Source organism: Mus pahari, chromosome 21 (genome assembly GCF_900095145.1).
Source record: "Mus pahari chromosome 21, PAHARI_EIJ_v1.1, whole genome shotgun sequence".
NCBI classification, from domain to species: domain Eukaryota; kingdom Metazoa; phylum Chordata; class Mammalia; order Rodentia; family Muridae; genus Mus; species Mus pahari.
The window spans coordinates 51,386,417-51,405,182 of record NC_034610.1 but is presented as its reverse complement, the minus strand read 5'-3'; the positions used below and the strand labels follow the sequence as shown (position 1 = coordinate 51,405,182).

General features: G+C 38.5%; 1 protein-coding gene across 1 annotated transcript in view; it reads right to left on the bottom strand.

Moving 5' to 3' along the window:
• Positions 1-5,007: 5,007 nt before the first annotated feature.
• Positions 5,008-18,766, bottom strand: part of Themis (thymocyte selection associated) — a 185,876-nt gene continuing 172,117 nt past the window's right edge. The window contains exon 5 of the mRNA XM_021221718.1: positions 5,008-5,139. Within this exon, the coding sequence (XP_021077377.1) occupies positions 5,008-5,139 (132 nt within the window). The remainder of the gene's footprint in view (positions 5,140-18,766) is intronic.

The window sequence follows — 18,766 nt, the reverse complement described above, 5'->3', positions numbered from 1 at the left end:
TCACAAGGCCATTTGCTCTTGTTCAACAGAGACAGAAAATGCCATACCACCACCTCTACAAACCAAGCCATTGTAAATGAAGTCCGCATTTGATTAGCTTATATTTTGAATATTTCATTAATTTTTAATAATATTTTTATTGATTACTCAGGAATTTTACATCAGGAACCCCAAGTACACTCACTTCCTAGTCTTCCCAGGTCTGTTGTTACCATTGAGAACTCCCCCATACCCAAAAATAAAGGAGAAGGAGAAAAAGAATAAACAAAGTAAAAACAAAAGACAAACAAAAAAAGTCCAATCTGTGCTACCCATCTAGTTGTGGTCAAGCTCCTGGTGGCCATCCCAGTAAAGAAAACTGCATCCTTAGAAGCTTCATTCACATATTTTTGGTAAGAAGCCCCCAGGGCTTTTGAGATGAAGCTTCTAAGAAGATCAGCCTTCTGTCTGAGCTGTGGGCACTAGCTCTGCACCCAATCCTACAACACCCAGAAGAAGCTCAACCCCAGGCAATCTAACACACTCAGGTTCATAAGATCTCAGGGGCTTGGTCACACCAGGATTTCAGGATCCCAGAGGCAGCTTGACTGCCAGGAGCTCTGACACATCCAGGATCACAGGATCACAGAGACACAGGATCACAGAGACACAGGATCACAGAGACACCTAGTCTCTGAGGAATTCTGACAAAACCCGGATCACAGGAGGAACAGGGCCTAGTCAGACATAGCGACGGCAGGTAGCACTAACCAGATGGCGAGGGGCAAGCCTAAGAACATAAGCTACAGAAACCAAGGTTACTTGGCATCATCAGAACCCAGTTCTCCCACCATAGCAAGTCCTGAATACACCATCACACAGGAAAAGCAGGATTCAGATCTAAAATCATTTCTTATGATGATGATAGAGGACTTTAAGAAGGACATAAAAAACTCCCTTAAAAAATACAGGAGAACACAGGCAAACAGGTAGAAATCCTTAAATAGGAAACAAATAAATCCCTTAAAGAATTTCAGGAAAACAAAACCAAACAAGAGAATTGAAAAAGACCATCCAGCATCTAAAAATGGAAAGACAAACAATAAAGAAAACACAAAGGGAGACATCCCTGAAGATAGAAAACCTAGGAAAGAGATCAGGAGGCATAGATGCAAGCATCACCAACTGAATACAAGAGATAGAAAAGAGAATCCCAGGTGCAGAAGATACCATTGAAAACATTGACACAACAGTCAAAGAAAATGCCAACAGCAAAAATCTCCTAACACAAAACATCCAGGAAATCCAGGACACAATGAGAAGACAAAACATAAGGATAAGTATAGAAGAGACCAAATATTCCCAGCTTAAAAGGCTAGAAAATATCTTCAACAAAACTATAGAAGAAAAATTCCCTTACCTAAAGAAAGAGATGCCTATGAATGTACAAGAAGCCTACAGAACTCCAAATAGTTTGGACCAGAAATGAAATTCCACCTGTCACATAACAATTAAAATACCAAATGCAAAAAACAAATAAAGAATATTAAAAACAGTAAAGGAAAAAGGCCAAGTAACATATAAAGGCAGACCTATCAGACTTCTCACCAGAGACTATAAAAGCAAGAAGATCCTGAGCAGATGTCATATAGACTGCAAGACACCGCAAATGAAAGGCCAAGCTACTATATCCAGCAAAGCTCTCAATTACCATAGATGGAGAAATCAAGATATTCCATGTCAAGATGAAATTTAAACAGAATCTTTCCACAAATTCTGCCCGACAAAGGATAATATATGGAAAACCCCAACACAAGGAGGCAAACTACACCCTAGAAAAAGCAAGAATATAATCTACTTTCAACAAACCCAAAAGAAGATACAGACATAATTCTACCTCTAATAACAAAATAACAGGAAGTAACAATCACTTTTCCTTAATATCTCTTAACATCAATGGACTCAATTCCCCAATAAAAAGACATAGACTAACAGACTGGATATGTAAACAGTACCCAGCATTTTGCTGCATACAGGAAACCCACCTCAGGGGAAAAGACACACACTACTTCAGAGTAAAAGGCAAGAAGAAAAATTTCCCAAGCAAATGGTCCTAAGAAATAAGCTGGAGTAACCATTCTAATGTCAAATAAAATTGACTTTCAACCAATAGTTATGAAAAAGATACGTAAGTACACTTCATTTTCATCAAAGGAGAAATCTACCCTATTAAAAAATGGGATACAGAGCTAAAAAATAATTCTCAACTGAGGAATACCAGATATCTGAGAAGCACCTAAAGAAATGTTGAACATCCTTAGTCATCAGGGAAATGCAAATCAAAACTACCCTGAGATTCCACCTTATACCAGTCAGAATGGCTAAGATCAAAAACTCAAGTGACAGCAGATGCTAGTGAGGATGTGGAGAAAGAGGAACACTCCTCCATTGTTGGTGGGATTGCAAGCTGGTACAACCGGTCTGAAAATCAGACTCACTGTTCCTCAAAAAATTGGACATAGTACTATCTGAGGATCCAGCTATGCCACTCCTGGGCATATACCCAAATGATTCTCCAACACATAACAAGGACACATGTTCCACTATGTTCATAGCAGCCTTATGTATAATAGCCAGAAGCTGGAAAGAACCCAGATGTCCTTCAACAGAAGAATGGATACAGAAAATGTGGTACATCTACACAGTGGAGTACTACTCAGCTATTAAAAACAACAAACTCATGACATTCTTAGTTGAATGGATGGAAATAGAAAATGTCATCTTGATTGAGGTAACACAATCACAAAAGAGAAACCATGGTATGCACTCAATGATATGTGGGTGTTAGCCTAAATGCTTGGAATACCCAAGATACAATTCACAGACCACATGAAGCTCAAGAAGAAGGAAGACCAAAGTGTGGGTGTTTCAGTCCTTCTAGAAGGGGGAACAAAATACTCATGGGAGGAAATACTGAGACAAACTGTGGAACAGAGACTGAAGGAAAGGCCATCCAGAGACTGCCTCACCTTGGGATCCATTTCATATACAGCCACCAAACCCAGATACTATTCTGGATCTAAGAAGTGCATGCTGACAGGAGCCTGATATAGCTGTCTCCTAAGAGGCTCTGCGTGCTCACAGACAACCATTGGACTGAGCATGGAGTCCCCAATGGGATCCCCAATGGAGGAGTTAGAGAGAGGACTAAAGGAGCTGAAGGGGTTTGAAACCCCATAGGAAGAAAAATAATATCAACCAACCAGACCTACTAGAGCTCCCAGGGACTAAACCACCAACCAAAGAGTACACATGGAGGGACCCATGGCTCCTGCTGCATATGTAGCAGAGGATGGCCTTGTTGGACATCAATGGGAGGAGAGGCCCTTGGTCCTGTGAAGGCTTGATGCCCCAGTGAAGTGTAGGAAAATTCAAGGACAGGAGGCAGGAATGGGCGGTTGGTTGGGGGAACACCCTCATAGAAGCAGGGGAGGGAGGATGGGATAGGGGGTTTGGGGCATGGGGGAGCCAGGAAAAGGAGCATTTGAAATGTAAATAAAGTAATATCCAATTAAAAAATTTAAAACAAAAAAGATCAACCTAGTATCCTTTTATTATTATTTTTATTTTTTCATTTACCCATTAACCCATTAACTCTGATTTTTTACTGTACATATATTACTTGGTATGGAGCCATGCAATTAATCTAACAGGAGTGCAGGTGATCTAACAGGAGAACATACCCTTAAAGAAAACTAGCTTTTCCTCTTCTAAGAAAAGCTCTTAGCTCCTCAGTAAGAAAGGAGGACTGTTGAACTGCTTCCCTCTCCAAGCTAAACTGAAGATTGGCTTGGTCTTGCTCAGGTCTTATACAGGCAATAGCTGCTGCTGCTGCTGGGAGTTTAATAGCACGGTGGTACAGTCAGTTCCCGAATACACTGTTTCTCTCTGATCTACCCTAACATCTGGGTTTGGAGAGATACAAGATATAGATACCCCATTTGTGGCTAAGAACTCGTCCGTATCTTATTCTGTGCACTTCGATGGTGGGTTTCTATGCTAACTATCATCCACTGAACAAAGAGAAGGTCTGAGAACTGGGTTAAAACTCAGTAATTTTATCCTCTTTCAAACCGTTAGACATGCTTTACTCTTTCATCTAGTAAAAAAAAATTTTTTTTTTTAAATTATGATTCGTCTAGGGAGCTGGCTGAGTTAGAAAAGTATCTGTTCTGAAGGACCTGGGTTTAGACTTCTAGCACCACATAGAAAGACAAGAAGGGTGACATGAAGAAGTAACTCCAGAGCTGGAGCAGGCAGAGACAAAAGGATCCCTGAGTAGGCAGCCAGCTTGAACGAACTGGTGAGCAAGCTACAGGTTTAGTGAGAGGCCCTGCCTCAAAACATTTGGTGAGTAGCTCCAAAGATAGCTCAGTGATTAAATACTATTTGATTGTTACACAAGGATCCAGGTGCTCTTCTTAGCACCCCAGTGTGATGATTAGCCTCTGTAACTTCAATCTCTGGAGATTTACTACCCTCTTCTGGCCTTCCAGGGTACTGCATGCATGTAGTACACAGATACAGGCAAAACACCTATTCACACAAAATATAAATATATATATATATTTCTAAACCACCAACCAAGGAGAAGAGGCCCTTGTTCCTGTGAACTCTTGATGCCCCAGTATAGGGGAGTGCCAGGGCGGGGAGGTGGGAGTGGGTGGGTGCACATCTTCATAGAAGCTGGAGTAGGGGAGATGGGATAGAGTGGTTCTGGGGGGAGGGATTGGGAAAAGGGATAATATTTGAAGTGTAAATAAATTTAATATCCAATAAAAAAGATATATATATATATATATTTCTTAAAAGTGGGTAGACCCAAGGAAGATTCCAAACCTCTGATTTCTACACACATGCTCTATTCCAAATATTATGGAAGCAAGCAATTATGTGTTGTAGCCTTATCAGATAGATAGTTAAATAATATTTTATAGTTTAACTGACATGTAGTCACGTTGGTGCTTGCTACTGCAGTGGCCCATGCTTGTTCTTCTGTCTCTCCACATCAGCCAAATCATTCTGGAAACCAATCGGTGCTCTGCAATCCTGGCCACTTTCATTTGGGTGAAGCTTCCTGGGTCTGTCTACGTGGTGACTCTGAAAATGACAAGCACAACAGAAATTGTCAGTCCAAGATAAATGCCTTCTACAAATATGACAAGGATAAATATTTATTACACGGCAAGTCATTTCTGTGTGTCTGAAATATCCTACATGCCAAATCAAGTTATAAATCCTAGGTTTCTCAATATACTTTAATAATCTAAGTGTGCAAGTTTCGAGGTAGCCAGCTGAGTAGAATAAAAAGTTGTTATAGAAGAGACAATTATCTCCCCAAACTATTTATATGCATTACTTTTTCCATGTGTAGTTTATACAATATTTTACATATAGAATATTCCTACCCAGTTGTTCCCGTCTTAGTCAGACGATCTAGTACTTTATCATATATCCCATAATTATGTTTCAATTCTGCTTTATTCTTTTGTGAACTTATTATTTTTAAATTTTATGTATATTACAGGTGTTTTGCCTGTATGCATGTATGTGTATATTACAGGTGTTTTGCCTGTATGCATGTATGTGTACCACTTGTATGCCTATTGCCTAAGGAGGCTAGAAAATGACATTAGATCTCCTGGAACTGGAGGTACAGACAGATGAGAGATGCCCTGTGTTCTAGAAGAACATGTGTTCTCACCCACTAAGCCATCTTGACACAGTAGTCTCTATGCTTTATTGAGAAGAAATCTTAGTATCTCCTCTAAATTTATACACATTTTATTCAGCAGCTTGCAAATTTGACAACATTCTCTGGCCAACTTGAAAATAATAGTACATCATACTGATGAATTATTAAGGCCCAGCATCAATGGGCCCCTGTAACTTGTCATACATAGGAAATGTTATAATGTTTGACAGTATACTGACATATTGCACACTTCAAAAGGTACAACAGTTATGATCCCAAATCTAAGAAATACCAAAGGGGGAAATTAAACTTCATCCCTTTGTTTCATTATCAAATTCAGAATAGAAGCTTATTAATTTGACTACGATTATAAAATATTAGCAGATTTGTAGTCAAAGTTAGCTAGTCAGTTCTGGCCAGTCATATTAGCCAGTTTGATACTGAGGACAAGACAATGACCTTTACTCTAAAGTTCATCATAAAATGATAAATATACAATGAAAGGATTATGAAGTTCTAGAAGTATATAAGGACTGGGAGTCTCATATGATGACGTGATTCACCCAGGTTAATGAAACAAGTGGTGGAACTATGACCCCTGGTCACCAGTACCCAATTTATGTTAATCTGTTATTCATTGGTTCTGTCTGTCAGTACAGATTAATGATCACACTGATGGCTACACATCTGTTGCATTCTTTTGTTTATCAGAGTCCTTTGTTAATTTTAAAATGCCCTACTGTTTTAACTTTTGGCTTGCCCACATGGGTTCTTTTGAACCAACAGGATATTGACACACCTGGAGGCTTAAGAGATAAGAGCACTGTTATTTATTTGTTCACGCCTGCATTTCCATTAAGTGGTGAGACAGGTTCAGGATAGTGTGAGGGAAGCCTACCATGAACTGTAGTTTAGGTGGGTTACCAAATTGTTTAAGCTGAGGTAAGACACAGCTATAGGAGTCCAGGATACTTAGGATACACCAGTTTAGACCAGTGTAAACCAGCTCATGTTGGCTCAACCTCACAACTTCATGAACCCATTAAATGTGATATCAATTATATGCCAAACTTCTTTTTCTGGTAATCATATAATACTGTGCAGTGATAACTGTTTCATTCAACCAACATCTACCCCAAACAGTGTTGTGTGCCAAAGTAAATATATGACAGCCTTGTACTTGTCAAATGTAATATTTCAAAATACCTAATGAAAGAATAAAAACAATGTGGTAAGCATGTACAGATAATTCTCAAATCCCCTTCTAATATCAAAAGATAGATATTTAGTGGTATTTCCAGGGATAAATCAAAGGATCATTTTGATTACTAATAGCAAATTTAACTATTTATCATCATAGTGCATATATTCCACTTGCTCACAAGCCAAAAATATATAAATCAGTAATAATATGAAGTTTTTAGTCTATTGCCGAGCTCACTGGTGTCATCATACAGTATTTGAAAAGAAGAATATTCAACATGTACATACCTTCTTGATTGTTGAACTGCATGCTTTTGAAAATATATTCATGTCAAGGTAGACATTAAATAACAAATTCCCCATACTGAGCAATAAACTAGATTAATGGGAAAAAATAGCTGGATTTTTTTTTCATACCAAATTCAACTGATATCATTAAATAGCTGTGGGATCACTGAGTGGATAAAGGCATTTGCTCGAGGGGCTTGAGGACCCGAGTTTGATCCCTGGGACCCACAAGCTCATATCTGACTCGTTGATATTTGACTCATTCACAAACCACAAAAAATCCTAAGATGAGACCTGAACCCTGTGAGTCGTGCTCAGATCCCCACGTGTGCTCTGTGGCACAGAGCACTTCCTCTCCTTCTTTCAGACACACACAAAACAAGTAAACTAGTGCTTCTAAAGATTTAAACAAACAAATAAATAAAAATGCGGATCAAAATCTGCAGTTTGTGGTAATTATAAATGTTATGCTATAGCCCAAATGCTAAAGAAGACATTTTAGATATTATTAGAGAACTTTGTCATAAAGCCACTTTGGGAGAAAACAGCCGCTTGATCATAATGTGCCAGCAATTATACCTTTATATGAGTTTCTTGGTGCAAACATTTGCAGACTTAGATGTATTTTAGAAATACATCAGAATTTCATAAATTAGTAATGGACATCTGCTGTAAGAACCTAAGCACGTTCTCCTCTGGATGAGCTGTGTGGGGTTTTCCAACTCTTTACCTTATTCATAGCCGTGTCCTGTCTCTAGCATGGACCCTCAAAGGATCTGTGTGGTTCAGGAGTCACTGGCCCAATCCCAACTTCTCCTGAAGTTGCCACACTGTTATTTATTTGCCAAACTGTTATTGTTTCAGTGCCACAAGTCTGGTTTCCACATCACAAATTACTGTTTATTTTCTGCCACAATGAAGTTGCCACACTGTTATTTCTTCATTGCCTGCTCGCCTTCTATTAACCCTTAACTCTCTCTTCTTTCCCTTCTCATGATTATCAAATCATTCCACTCTGACTTTCTCTCTTCCTTCGTGGCTCACACATTTCACTGCATATTAAACTTTCCTCTAGAACACAGCTTCTATCTTCGTACACTGGCTACAGGGGCACTGGAAACCCTTTTACACTAAATGATGCTCATTGCCTTCAGGTTATCCTTGGGTCGATGGTCCCTGGCTCTCACCTCCTGCTACTTTCATATGCCCACCATCTAGCTATAGAACACATCTCTTCCCCCTTGCTATTATTTGCCTACTAATCTCTAATTACCATGAATTCTGGATTTCTATTTCCCCATCCCATCTTACTGTGGACAAAATTCTGAGTGGCATTCATATGTAGAACATCTCATTCAACACCCTAAGTGTCTAAGTGTCTCCTCATTACAAGAAATTTTTTCTCTACCCTAGTCCTTCATTTATCTATCAAATATTTATTTAAAATTCTGTGTTTTTAAGCATGCTAATTATTGCATCATTGAAAAACAAATGATTATATGCTATCCTTTATATCTCTGATTCAAATTACACTGGTCAACTACCTATAGAAATTACAAGTGAAAAATGACAGTTATGTTAGATAAAGTGAGAATCTATAACGGTGTAAAAACAGAACCCAGGATATGAGAAAAATGCCTGGTAGATGAAACAAAAATTGGAGGGGGGGTGTCACTCTTTGGCACCGCTTGGATACTGAACCTTCAAATTGAAGATAGAGTACAGAGGATCCTTATAGAATGAAAATGTGTGACAAGAATAGATGAATTGATGTTTGGAATGGCATGCATCAGGCCCTTTTTGCAGTTCCATAGTTGCACAATCAAATTTAAGTTGTTCTGTGGAATTTCTAGGCATAATAATCCTAACTGGTGATACTAAAGGACCATTATATGGCTTCTGATGCTGTTCCTTTTTATGTTTTAAAGACTTATTTTTACCTTTAATTATTTATATGTAGGCAGGCTGTATGTTCATGCAATATCCTCAGAGGCCAGAAGATAGCACCCTTACAAAAGAGTAATCCTCTCCAAATGGATGTGCTTTCATAAGCAGCCACTGTGTCTGAACATCTGGACTATTTCTCTTCAGAAAGTAAACTTAAGTGGTAACTCTGAAGAAATGTCTGGCAATATTTGGGGATTTCTTTACTAACTTTGATCGTATTATTGTGCTATGCTCAAATGAAACCATCTTCAAGAGAAACACTAGTTCTTAGGAGAACACTAGTTCTGAGGCTGCATTATAATAGTCCAACTGTAAGAGACAGACACTCGCCATTCATGTCCTGATGACCACGAAACTTGAGAGAAGTAGATGCAGGCCTCCATGTAAGCTTTCTTCACCCTCTTATGTGAGGGATTCCTGTTTGATTTCTGTTTGAGTGGCTACAAATAATTTAATGATCAGAGATATTATTAAATTAAGAAAAACAATTAAGAATATGAAAGCTGAACCTAATTTTTCTCCTTTGTCTTGTACCTTTATTTGTGAATTCTCCTTGGTCATCAGGCGTCAGCTCAATAAATAATATTGATTACAAAATGGATGAAAACAGCAAGAAATTTCTCATTCTGCATTATGAGACTCTGATGTAATTTGATTTTTCTGGGGAAAGTATTTAAACAAGAAGGAACACAAACTGTGAAAACTAATATAAATCTGACCATCCATATCACCCTCTCAGACAATAGTCTAAGGTTTCACATAATTATCCACATAGAATTACTGACCCCTTTCTCTGCACAGAATATATTTTCTTTCATACCAGTGGAGAAAAGGTGCATTTGAGCTGCTTTACTAAAAAAAAAAAAAAAAAAAAAAAAAAAAAAAAAAAAAAAAAAAAAAAAAATGCTGTCATTTTGTATCTTTCAATTCCTTTCTTCCTTATATTGTTATTGGGAATCCACTGAGGCCACATGTGACAGGTCTTACTGCATCAGACATCGGAAGCCAATTTCCACCTTTTCCTCCAGCCTTGGTTTACAGCTTCCTCACGTGGGACATTGTGCTGGCATCTAGAACCTTGCAGGCCCAGAGCTCCTCAAGCTTTGAGTACAGGAGCTGGGCTCTGACCCTCTGCTGATCAGAAGCTACATAAGTAGCCACGTATGCATATATGTTGACACTGAACTCTTCTTGGGCCCAATTTACTGAACACATAGTATACACTGTCCCTTTAATCAGGCATTTAAAGGGGTTTCTGTGTCTCCATTCCTTTCTCTTGGATCAAAGAAGAAACCATTGATCTTTAGAAAATGAAGATTTGGGTACCTCTTGGTTATATTGCCCTGATAAGAGATAACAGCCTCCATCCCATCCCTTCAGTGGCCACCCCTTCGTCCAAGACTGGCTGTGACTAGACCCAAGCAAAGCCATCTCATGTGCTGCTGTGATTGGAAAATCTTATCATGCTTCGTATAATAAACATCTTACCATGTTCTCACAGAAAAAAACTTTCAACTTGTCATTAAGACTGTTTTAAATACCCATTTCCAAAGACACATTTCAAGAGCATGTTATAAATCTGAACAGCTCAATCATTCTGCCTACTTCTATAAAGAGCTGTGAGTTTAGCTGAAGATGGCATAACCATTAGAAGCACTACTTAGCCAACACCATTTTTCTTGTAAAATGAGAACAGGAAAGATAGCTAATTTAGATGATTGTTATCCTTAGGGAGATGAGTGAGAAACTCTACAGTCTTCAGTGATATTTGTCCTGTAACACCATGTATTAGAAAAGCTTGCAAAAGCATTTGCTGCTTTCTTGCAAGTGTGACAAGCATCTCTCTTCCAGACGCCAACTCGGCTTACTTAAGATGTTAATGTCATAAGCACTGCAGTTGCTCTTGGTGCACAAAAAATTATATTTCCTTCTTCCTTATTTTGTTTTTCTGCAAATCTTAAAGCAATTGCATGGCTATGGTCACGGAGTTTCATAGTTTCTGTTTTAATGGGAAAAATCATAACTCTTGGGTTCTGGGAGAGTAATTGATGGGTAAGGACAGGCAAATCATCTTATTTAGAAATCAAGAAACAGAAACTACAATGGTATAAAAACGATGTGAATTTAGGTTAAATTTGTTTGGGGTGAAATTAGTTTTGAATGTAGCATTTAAACAGTGTCCAGGAGAGCCATCCATGCAGCAGGTGCCATATGGGCACTGTGGTGTGCTCAATAATAGGTCTAAAACCAGTGAAATTATTTTGAATTTGTTTCTTAAAAATTACATTTTAACTTCCTGAGAACTAAAACATACCCTTTCACAAGAGCCTTTAAGAAGCAGAGAACAGAAAGTGGCAACCATTGAAAACAATGTCACTTAGTAGTTTGAGCAAGGAACAGTTCTGATGGGTGTGATATATTCCAACTCTAGTCAAGCATTCACACTCTAGAAATGCTAAGCAGCATCCTTGTACTAAAATGTTGCCAAAATTGAAAAGTTTATGAATGACTAAGTGGCCAACATAAGGTTGGGTCTCAGCAAGCTGCTGTCTGCCACCTCACATAGACTCTGCTCTTGAGGCTGGTTCTTGCCCACAGTAACTCTTTTCTTTGTTGCTTGTTTATTTTTGTGACAGGGTCTCACACATCCCAGTCTGCTATTGAGTTCACTATGTAGTCACATATGAAGTCACATGACCTTGAACTCCAAATCCTTCTGACTCTGTCCTGCAAGTGCTGAAATTATACATGTGCACAGCAATGCCTGATTCATGTAGTGTTGTGAACCAACCCAGGACTGCTTGTGGGCTAGGCAGGAACCCTACCAACTGAGCAACATCTCTACCCCACAAACATAGTCAGTTTTGCTAGGCCCCTATGTGTAAGTGTAACAGTACCATTAATGTCAGGGATTGGTGCTTGCCCATGGGATGGGTTTCAAGTCAGGCCAGTTATTGGTTGGCCATTCCTTTGTTCTCTGCTCCATTCATGCATCTCTTTTAGAGAGGACAAATTAGGGGTCGAAAGTTTTGTGGGTTGATTGGTGTCCTTATTACCCCTCCACTGGGGATCCTGCCTGGTTACAGGAGGTGGCCTCTTTAGGTTCTATGTCTCTACTGTTGTATGTTTTAAGCCTATGAAATGTAGACTTTATTATTTAGAATTTTCTCATTCTCGAAATCTTGGCTCTCTGGCAGTCTGCTGCTCTATGGCTCATGCACACTTCTGCCAACACTGCGCTTCCCCTCCGTCCTCAATTCTTATCTACTGTCTCCTCATCTCACTTCTCCTCCCAGGCCTCTCTGAAGCTGCATGCCAATGGCTGATTTGTGGTGATTACAAGAGCCTCAGCTTCTATTCCATCCATTATTTGCCAATCTCTCACTTTTCTCTCATCAACCCCAATGTTTTACAATTTACAACTTGTCTCCGATGTAAGTCTCTGTTAACAACTGTATCCTCAATTATCTCTGGATCTGTTTTATTTCCTTGTAAGGTAAGAGATGTCAGACCCATTCCTCTTATCAAACACATGATCATCGCAGTCTAGAAATCCTTAAAGTTAAAAATCTACTTAATTATTTAGTAAGTTGAGATTATCTGGAATCAATTCCCATATTTTTCCACCTCCCCTTCTCTCTTTTTACCCCTATGGTCCTAAGCAGATACAATAGGACATTTTTTCCATTTATTTATTTATTTATTTATTTATTTATTTAGTCAGTCGGTCACTTTACATCCAGATTGTATCCCCACATTTCCTTCCAGTTCCTCCCTCACACATCCCTTCCCCCACCGCTGTCTCCTCCTCTGAGAAAGGGGAGTCCCCCCCGGGGGGGGGGGCACCAACCCACCCTGGCACATTAAGTACTGTTGTGTAGATCTATCCTCTGGCCTCTTAAACTGCCATAAGTTATACTCAAAGGAGTTCTGCCCAATATTGAGCCTGATATATTTCTGTCATGGGGGGCTGGGGGAGGTGACACAGCTGCTGTCTCAAGGCCAGCCCTCTCTGTCAGATTTATGACTGATAATGATTACTAGAGGAGAGAGGGTCCATGAGCCCTCTGCCCTTTCCAACAATATACAAACAAGTAACTCTTGATGAAGAAACAGACCATTTTCATTCAGCCATGTAGGAGCTCATAAAATGCCCATATCCTGCAAGTAACCCATCATCCCCCTTCATGTACGTGACCCTAGGTCAGCTCATAATTTCTCCCAGCTAACATGAATGGATTTATTTTCTGTTTCTTTCCTTGGTGCTTACTCTGGGCTGGGAAGACATTTTGTTGTTTTATCAGACAAAGGTCCCCCAATTTCTGGCTTACAGAGGTCTCTGCCCACTTTCTAAAGTGAGTGCCTCTTCCCCGGATTATGGGTGTTCCTATGCCTCTGCCCTCCTGACATCCCAAATCAATGACTCTTCTTACAGTTTTGACACCCACTGACCCTCCTCCTCTAAGCCCTCACTGGCTTGGTCCTGACTTAATAATGCTGCCCATTTGTTGATGTTTGTTGACTCTTCTTTCCTGCTCTGCTGGGTCTGCAGAGTGATGAGCTCATTGCCTATTCAGATGCTACACTGCTACACGGACAGCATCTTCCCCAGTGTTTGTACACATCACACAGGCTTATAAAAGACCTCTTTGATATCTTAGTTGGCAGTTTTAGAGTATACTTTAATTATTTGGAAACTTTTATAAATAGTTAGAAATTATATATATATAAAACCTCTCTTGATGAGTTATGTTTCCAAACAAATAATAACTTACATTTATTTTGAGCTTACTAAGTACTCAATGTCTCCTAGGCTGGATACAGATATTTGTATAGTGAGATCTTCAAAATTTTGTAAACTTCTTTATAGATAATTTTTCGAGCAGACAAATCAATGACAACAACAACAAATAGTCCTAGCATGTCACTACATTGATTCTTTGTATTATTTTAGCGATTTTTAGTAATTACTAGTGTACCTAGTAATATGTAACATTTTAACTCCATTTTTTAAAGACTCAAAAGAGTTAACATTATTTTTCTGAATTTTAAATGTAGCAAAGCCTTGGATTAACAATAACAATTTTAAACAATGGAAAATTACAGACAATTATCTTCCTATTATTATTGCTTATTTTAAATATATATCATTAGTTATAATAATCTAAATTTTGTCAAATAATAACATCAAATAATAGAGTAAAATATGGTGAAGTGCATTGCCACATAAGAGTGTTTGAAAGCTTCCTTTCAAATTAATCCAATTATTGTTTATAATTTCAAATTTTGTCTGAGATCTTGATGAGCATAATAAATTCATCTTTTTTCCTTTCTAATATAACTAATAAAGAAATACCAGAAATGTGAGAGAACTGTCAATTTTACGTTTTTGAAACAAAAAAGTTTTATTTCACATATAAGTACAATTTATAACCGTATTTACTTTCAATGAGTTAGTAAGAGAAACATGGCTCAATGACCCAAAACAAATCAAATTCACCTATGGAACTACTACCCACATCTGCAACCTGGAAATGGGATATTAAGGCCCTGGCATCTCCCCAGGCTTCAGTGCAATTTCAGTCCTCCTCTCCAAAGCAAACCATTGTCCTAACATAGTTTATTTTCATTACTGTTTTGAGCTCCATGCATGCACTTTGAATTACACTGTATGTTCTGTTTTCTGGTTGGGTTCTTACTTTTATCTACAACATAGAATATTCCATGACTGAACATGCTACACATAAACTTAAGACTGTTTAGGTTGTTTTCAATTTTAGCTATGACAAAAGATACTTCTATAAACATTTCTGTTTCTCTTCTTTCAGGCTTTTCTGTTAGGTGAACATTTGTGCATATTTCTGTAAGAATCAATGATGGTTAATTTCTATTATCAATAACATAGTAATGCCACATGTTTGGGTAAGTCTGTGAGGAATTTTCCATAGAACATTAGAGGAAGAAAAACTCATTGTGAATGTGGGTGGCATCGTTGCAATGCTTGTGGTCCAGCCTGAGGTAAAGGTGGGGACTTAGCTGAGAACCAGCATCCCTCTTTTTCTGTTTCCTGATGTCCCAGGATATGGGTAACCAGTCATGTTTTCTCCATAGTGGATTTCATCCTTATAGACAAAGAACCAAAAGAAGCCCCTCGTCCTTTAAGTTGCTTGCTGGTGTGATTTTTCATATCAATGAGCAAAGTAATAAATATAGTGTGTCATCACTGGGTCATGTATGGCCGGCTTTGTAAATCTGACACAACATTTTCCTAGAATACCTCACTCATGAGTGTGTGAAAGTCTAGTGTCTCCATACACTTTCGGAGATTTGCAACTCTCAGGCTACTGAAAACTCCTAGAGGTTCTGAAGTGCTGGTGTTCCTTCCTCCTGATTTTAATTTGTATTTTCTAGCTGACTGTAGAAATTAAACAGTGTTATGTGGGTTGCTGTGAGTAATTATTCTGAATACATAGAGCATTACTTAGTCTTTTTGACTCTGTGACAAATACCAGAGCGCCAACTTAAGGAGAGCGAGGTTTAATCTGCTCACATCATCTGATGCTACATTCTTTTGTAAAAAGAAAGGTATTGCAAACTGAAATAGTTCAGATGGTGTCTGACAAGGTATAGCAAGAGAAAATTCCTGTTCTCACTGGTTTTCTAATTTTTTTCATTTTTAGTATGTCTTGATCTCTATTCAATGAATGTCATCACTCATTCAAGAGAGGGCTTTCTCTCCCGAGTCACTCTTCTCTGGAAACATATGAGCTCACTTACTAGACAGTTTCAATACACTGACAATCCAATCTAAATAGCACACCCTTTTGCATAGTAAGGATTTGAGCATCTTGGTCACTTTCTCTATCAGGCTGTCTGTGATTTTGTCTCTGATTAGTATAAATTCTATATATACCCTGAAAACAAGTTATTTTGGTACTCCTTAGCTATTTTCAAACACTTTCCTCTCTTCTGGTGCTTGTCTTTCAGTTCTTAACAATGTTTCTATTATCTTTAATCTACAGGTTGATTTTGGTGATTCAAAATAAATACTTCTTCATTTTATCTAGCTTAACTTTATGTAAACCCAGGATTATAATGTTTATTTCATTAGATTTATTGAATCTATAATAAATGTAATTCCCTGAGATCAGTAGTGTATGTTGTTATGTGCCCTGTGTAGAAAGACACTGAATATGTGGGAATAAAACCAAGACCTAGAAAACAGTACTGTTCTACTGTTCTAGAACTATGATCAATGGCTATGAAGGAGGAGGAGGAGGGGGAGGAGGAGGAGGGGAAGGAGGAGGAGGAAAAGGTAAAGGAGAAGAAGGAGGAGGAAGCAGAAGGGGGAGGAGGAAGATAAATACAAGGAAGATGAGGAAGATGAGGAGGAGGGAGGGGAAAATGAAGAAGGGAAGGAAGACAGGCATTCGTGCATTTGTAACCCCCACAGAAACGTACCACACTGGTTGTTTGTATTCTTCCCAAGTAAACAGTCTGGCAATCAAGCCTTGAAATTGACAAATAGACAGGGAAAAAGGCGGAGGACACTTTGTGCAGATGCTTGCCCTCGGGTCAGGCTTTGAACACATGATAGTTCAGTGTGCGATAACAAAGGATCCTAAAAAAAACACCACTTAATTCATTTCTCCAGGAATCACTATGTGACCGCCATTCCAAACCATGTTCACCTGCAGCCACAGGAATATAATCAACAAAACCCATGCTGTGTCCTCCTCTACAGAAAATATCCTTTATCTCTCAACATACTGAGAAAAAAAAAAATAGAAGGAAGTACACATTCAAAAAAAGACATAAAATAGGGGCCAACAAGATGTTTCAGCCTCAGTACCAGTTCATAGTCTCTAGCCAGAGCTGAACTCCAGCAGTTCAATTGGAAATGTATCTTATCCCCAAACTCAGGAACATGAGTCTGACCCCAGGAACTCAAATGATGGAGAGGATCAACTACCACAAATTGCCCTTTAACCTTTCCATGAACACATGTGATTCGCTCTCCAAAAGCAAAACTATAGCAAGACAAGACATAAATTGATGCAAGTCAACTGCAGTATACAAATAACTCAGATCATGGTTCACACTAAAAAAAAAAAAAAAAAAAAAAAAAAAATTGTGAGATAGCTAGGCAAATGTGTGTCTTTGCCTGATTCTTGATGATTTTGATAAGTAATGTTGCTAATGCTTCATGTATGCTATTGAATTGCTTGTTTTAAATATACCTGTCTTCTAGTGTTACCCCTAAAAGAAGACTGTACTGATGAAACTAAATGAAATGCTGTTTGATTTATTTCTTATACACCCCGGGTACAATAAAGAATATGCTGAAACAAAGTTGGCTTTGGGCTTTGGGCTGAGAGTTGCTGAGGTCAAGAGCTGAGTACATGAAGATGCATCGTGAATTCTATCTAACTTCTGGATGTCCTTATTTTTTTCTATTTTAAGTAAAACCAATATATAAAAAATGTTTTCCCCCAAAACATAATAAGATCAAGACAATAATATACTTAAATACAATGTAATGAAACATCCACTGGGTTTCAAAAGATGTTTCATAAATCCTAGGTTGGATGTCGGTGATCAGTACAAGGGTTGTATGACACTTGCCTGTGTTCTCAGAGGACTTGACTCAATATTTCTCTGGAAGCAAAGAAGAAGCCACAGTATGGAAACTTTTTGGAAAAGGTGGAGACCAAGGTTGTAAACAAGATAGCTGGACTTTTTCTTTTATGGGAGAATTTTTTTTTTCCCCTCTCTCTCACTTTAAGAAGAGATGTTCATTGTGGTAGGAAGGCACGGAACTAGGAGTAAGACGATGGGTCAGCATTATAGCTATAGTTAGAAAGCAGAAAGATAAATAGCTCACGTTCATGCCTTCTTTTTTGCTTTTTGTTCATCTTGCACCCTAGCACCACCCACAGTCAATATTAATAATAGTTCCCCCAATTAAACCATTTTGGAGAATTCTCTCATAAACATATCCATAGGTGATTTCAAATGTCCTCACATGCAATGAAAACTAACCATGATTGTGTCTTTCTCATATCCAAAATGCAGCCAGTCCAACTTCCTAAGTCTCTATGTTCTTTAATGGCTTCAACATTGTCTAGTCTCTTCTGACTCAGAACTCAATCCTATGAGCCCCATAAAATCAAAACATAAATGTCATACTAGCACAGGATAAACATTTCCATTCCAAAATGGAGAACGGGAAGGTAGCAAGGGAAGATTTGACTGAAGCAAAATACAGTTTAAATATAATTCAAGCCAGCATGTGTTTCATAAAGTCCCAGTTCCAAGAGGCAAGACCCTGTTGTAAGACCAGGAAAAGGTGATAGATCAAAGACTACATAAGCAAGTCATGAGCAAAAGAAACAAGACTGGAAATTCTTTTTTTTTCCTTTGTCTTATTAGATATTTTCTTCATTCACATTTCAAATGCTATCCCGAATGTCCCCTGTACCCTCCCCCCACCCTGCTCCCCTGCCCACCCACTCCCACTTCTTGGCGCTGGCATTCCCCTGTATGGGGCATATAAAGTTTGCAAGACCAAGGGGCATCTCTTCCCAACAATGG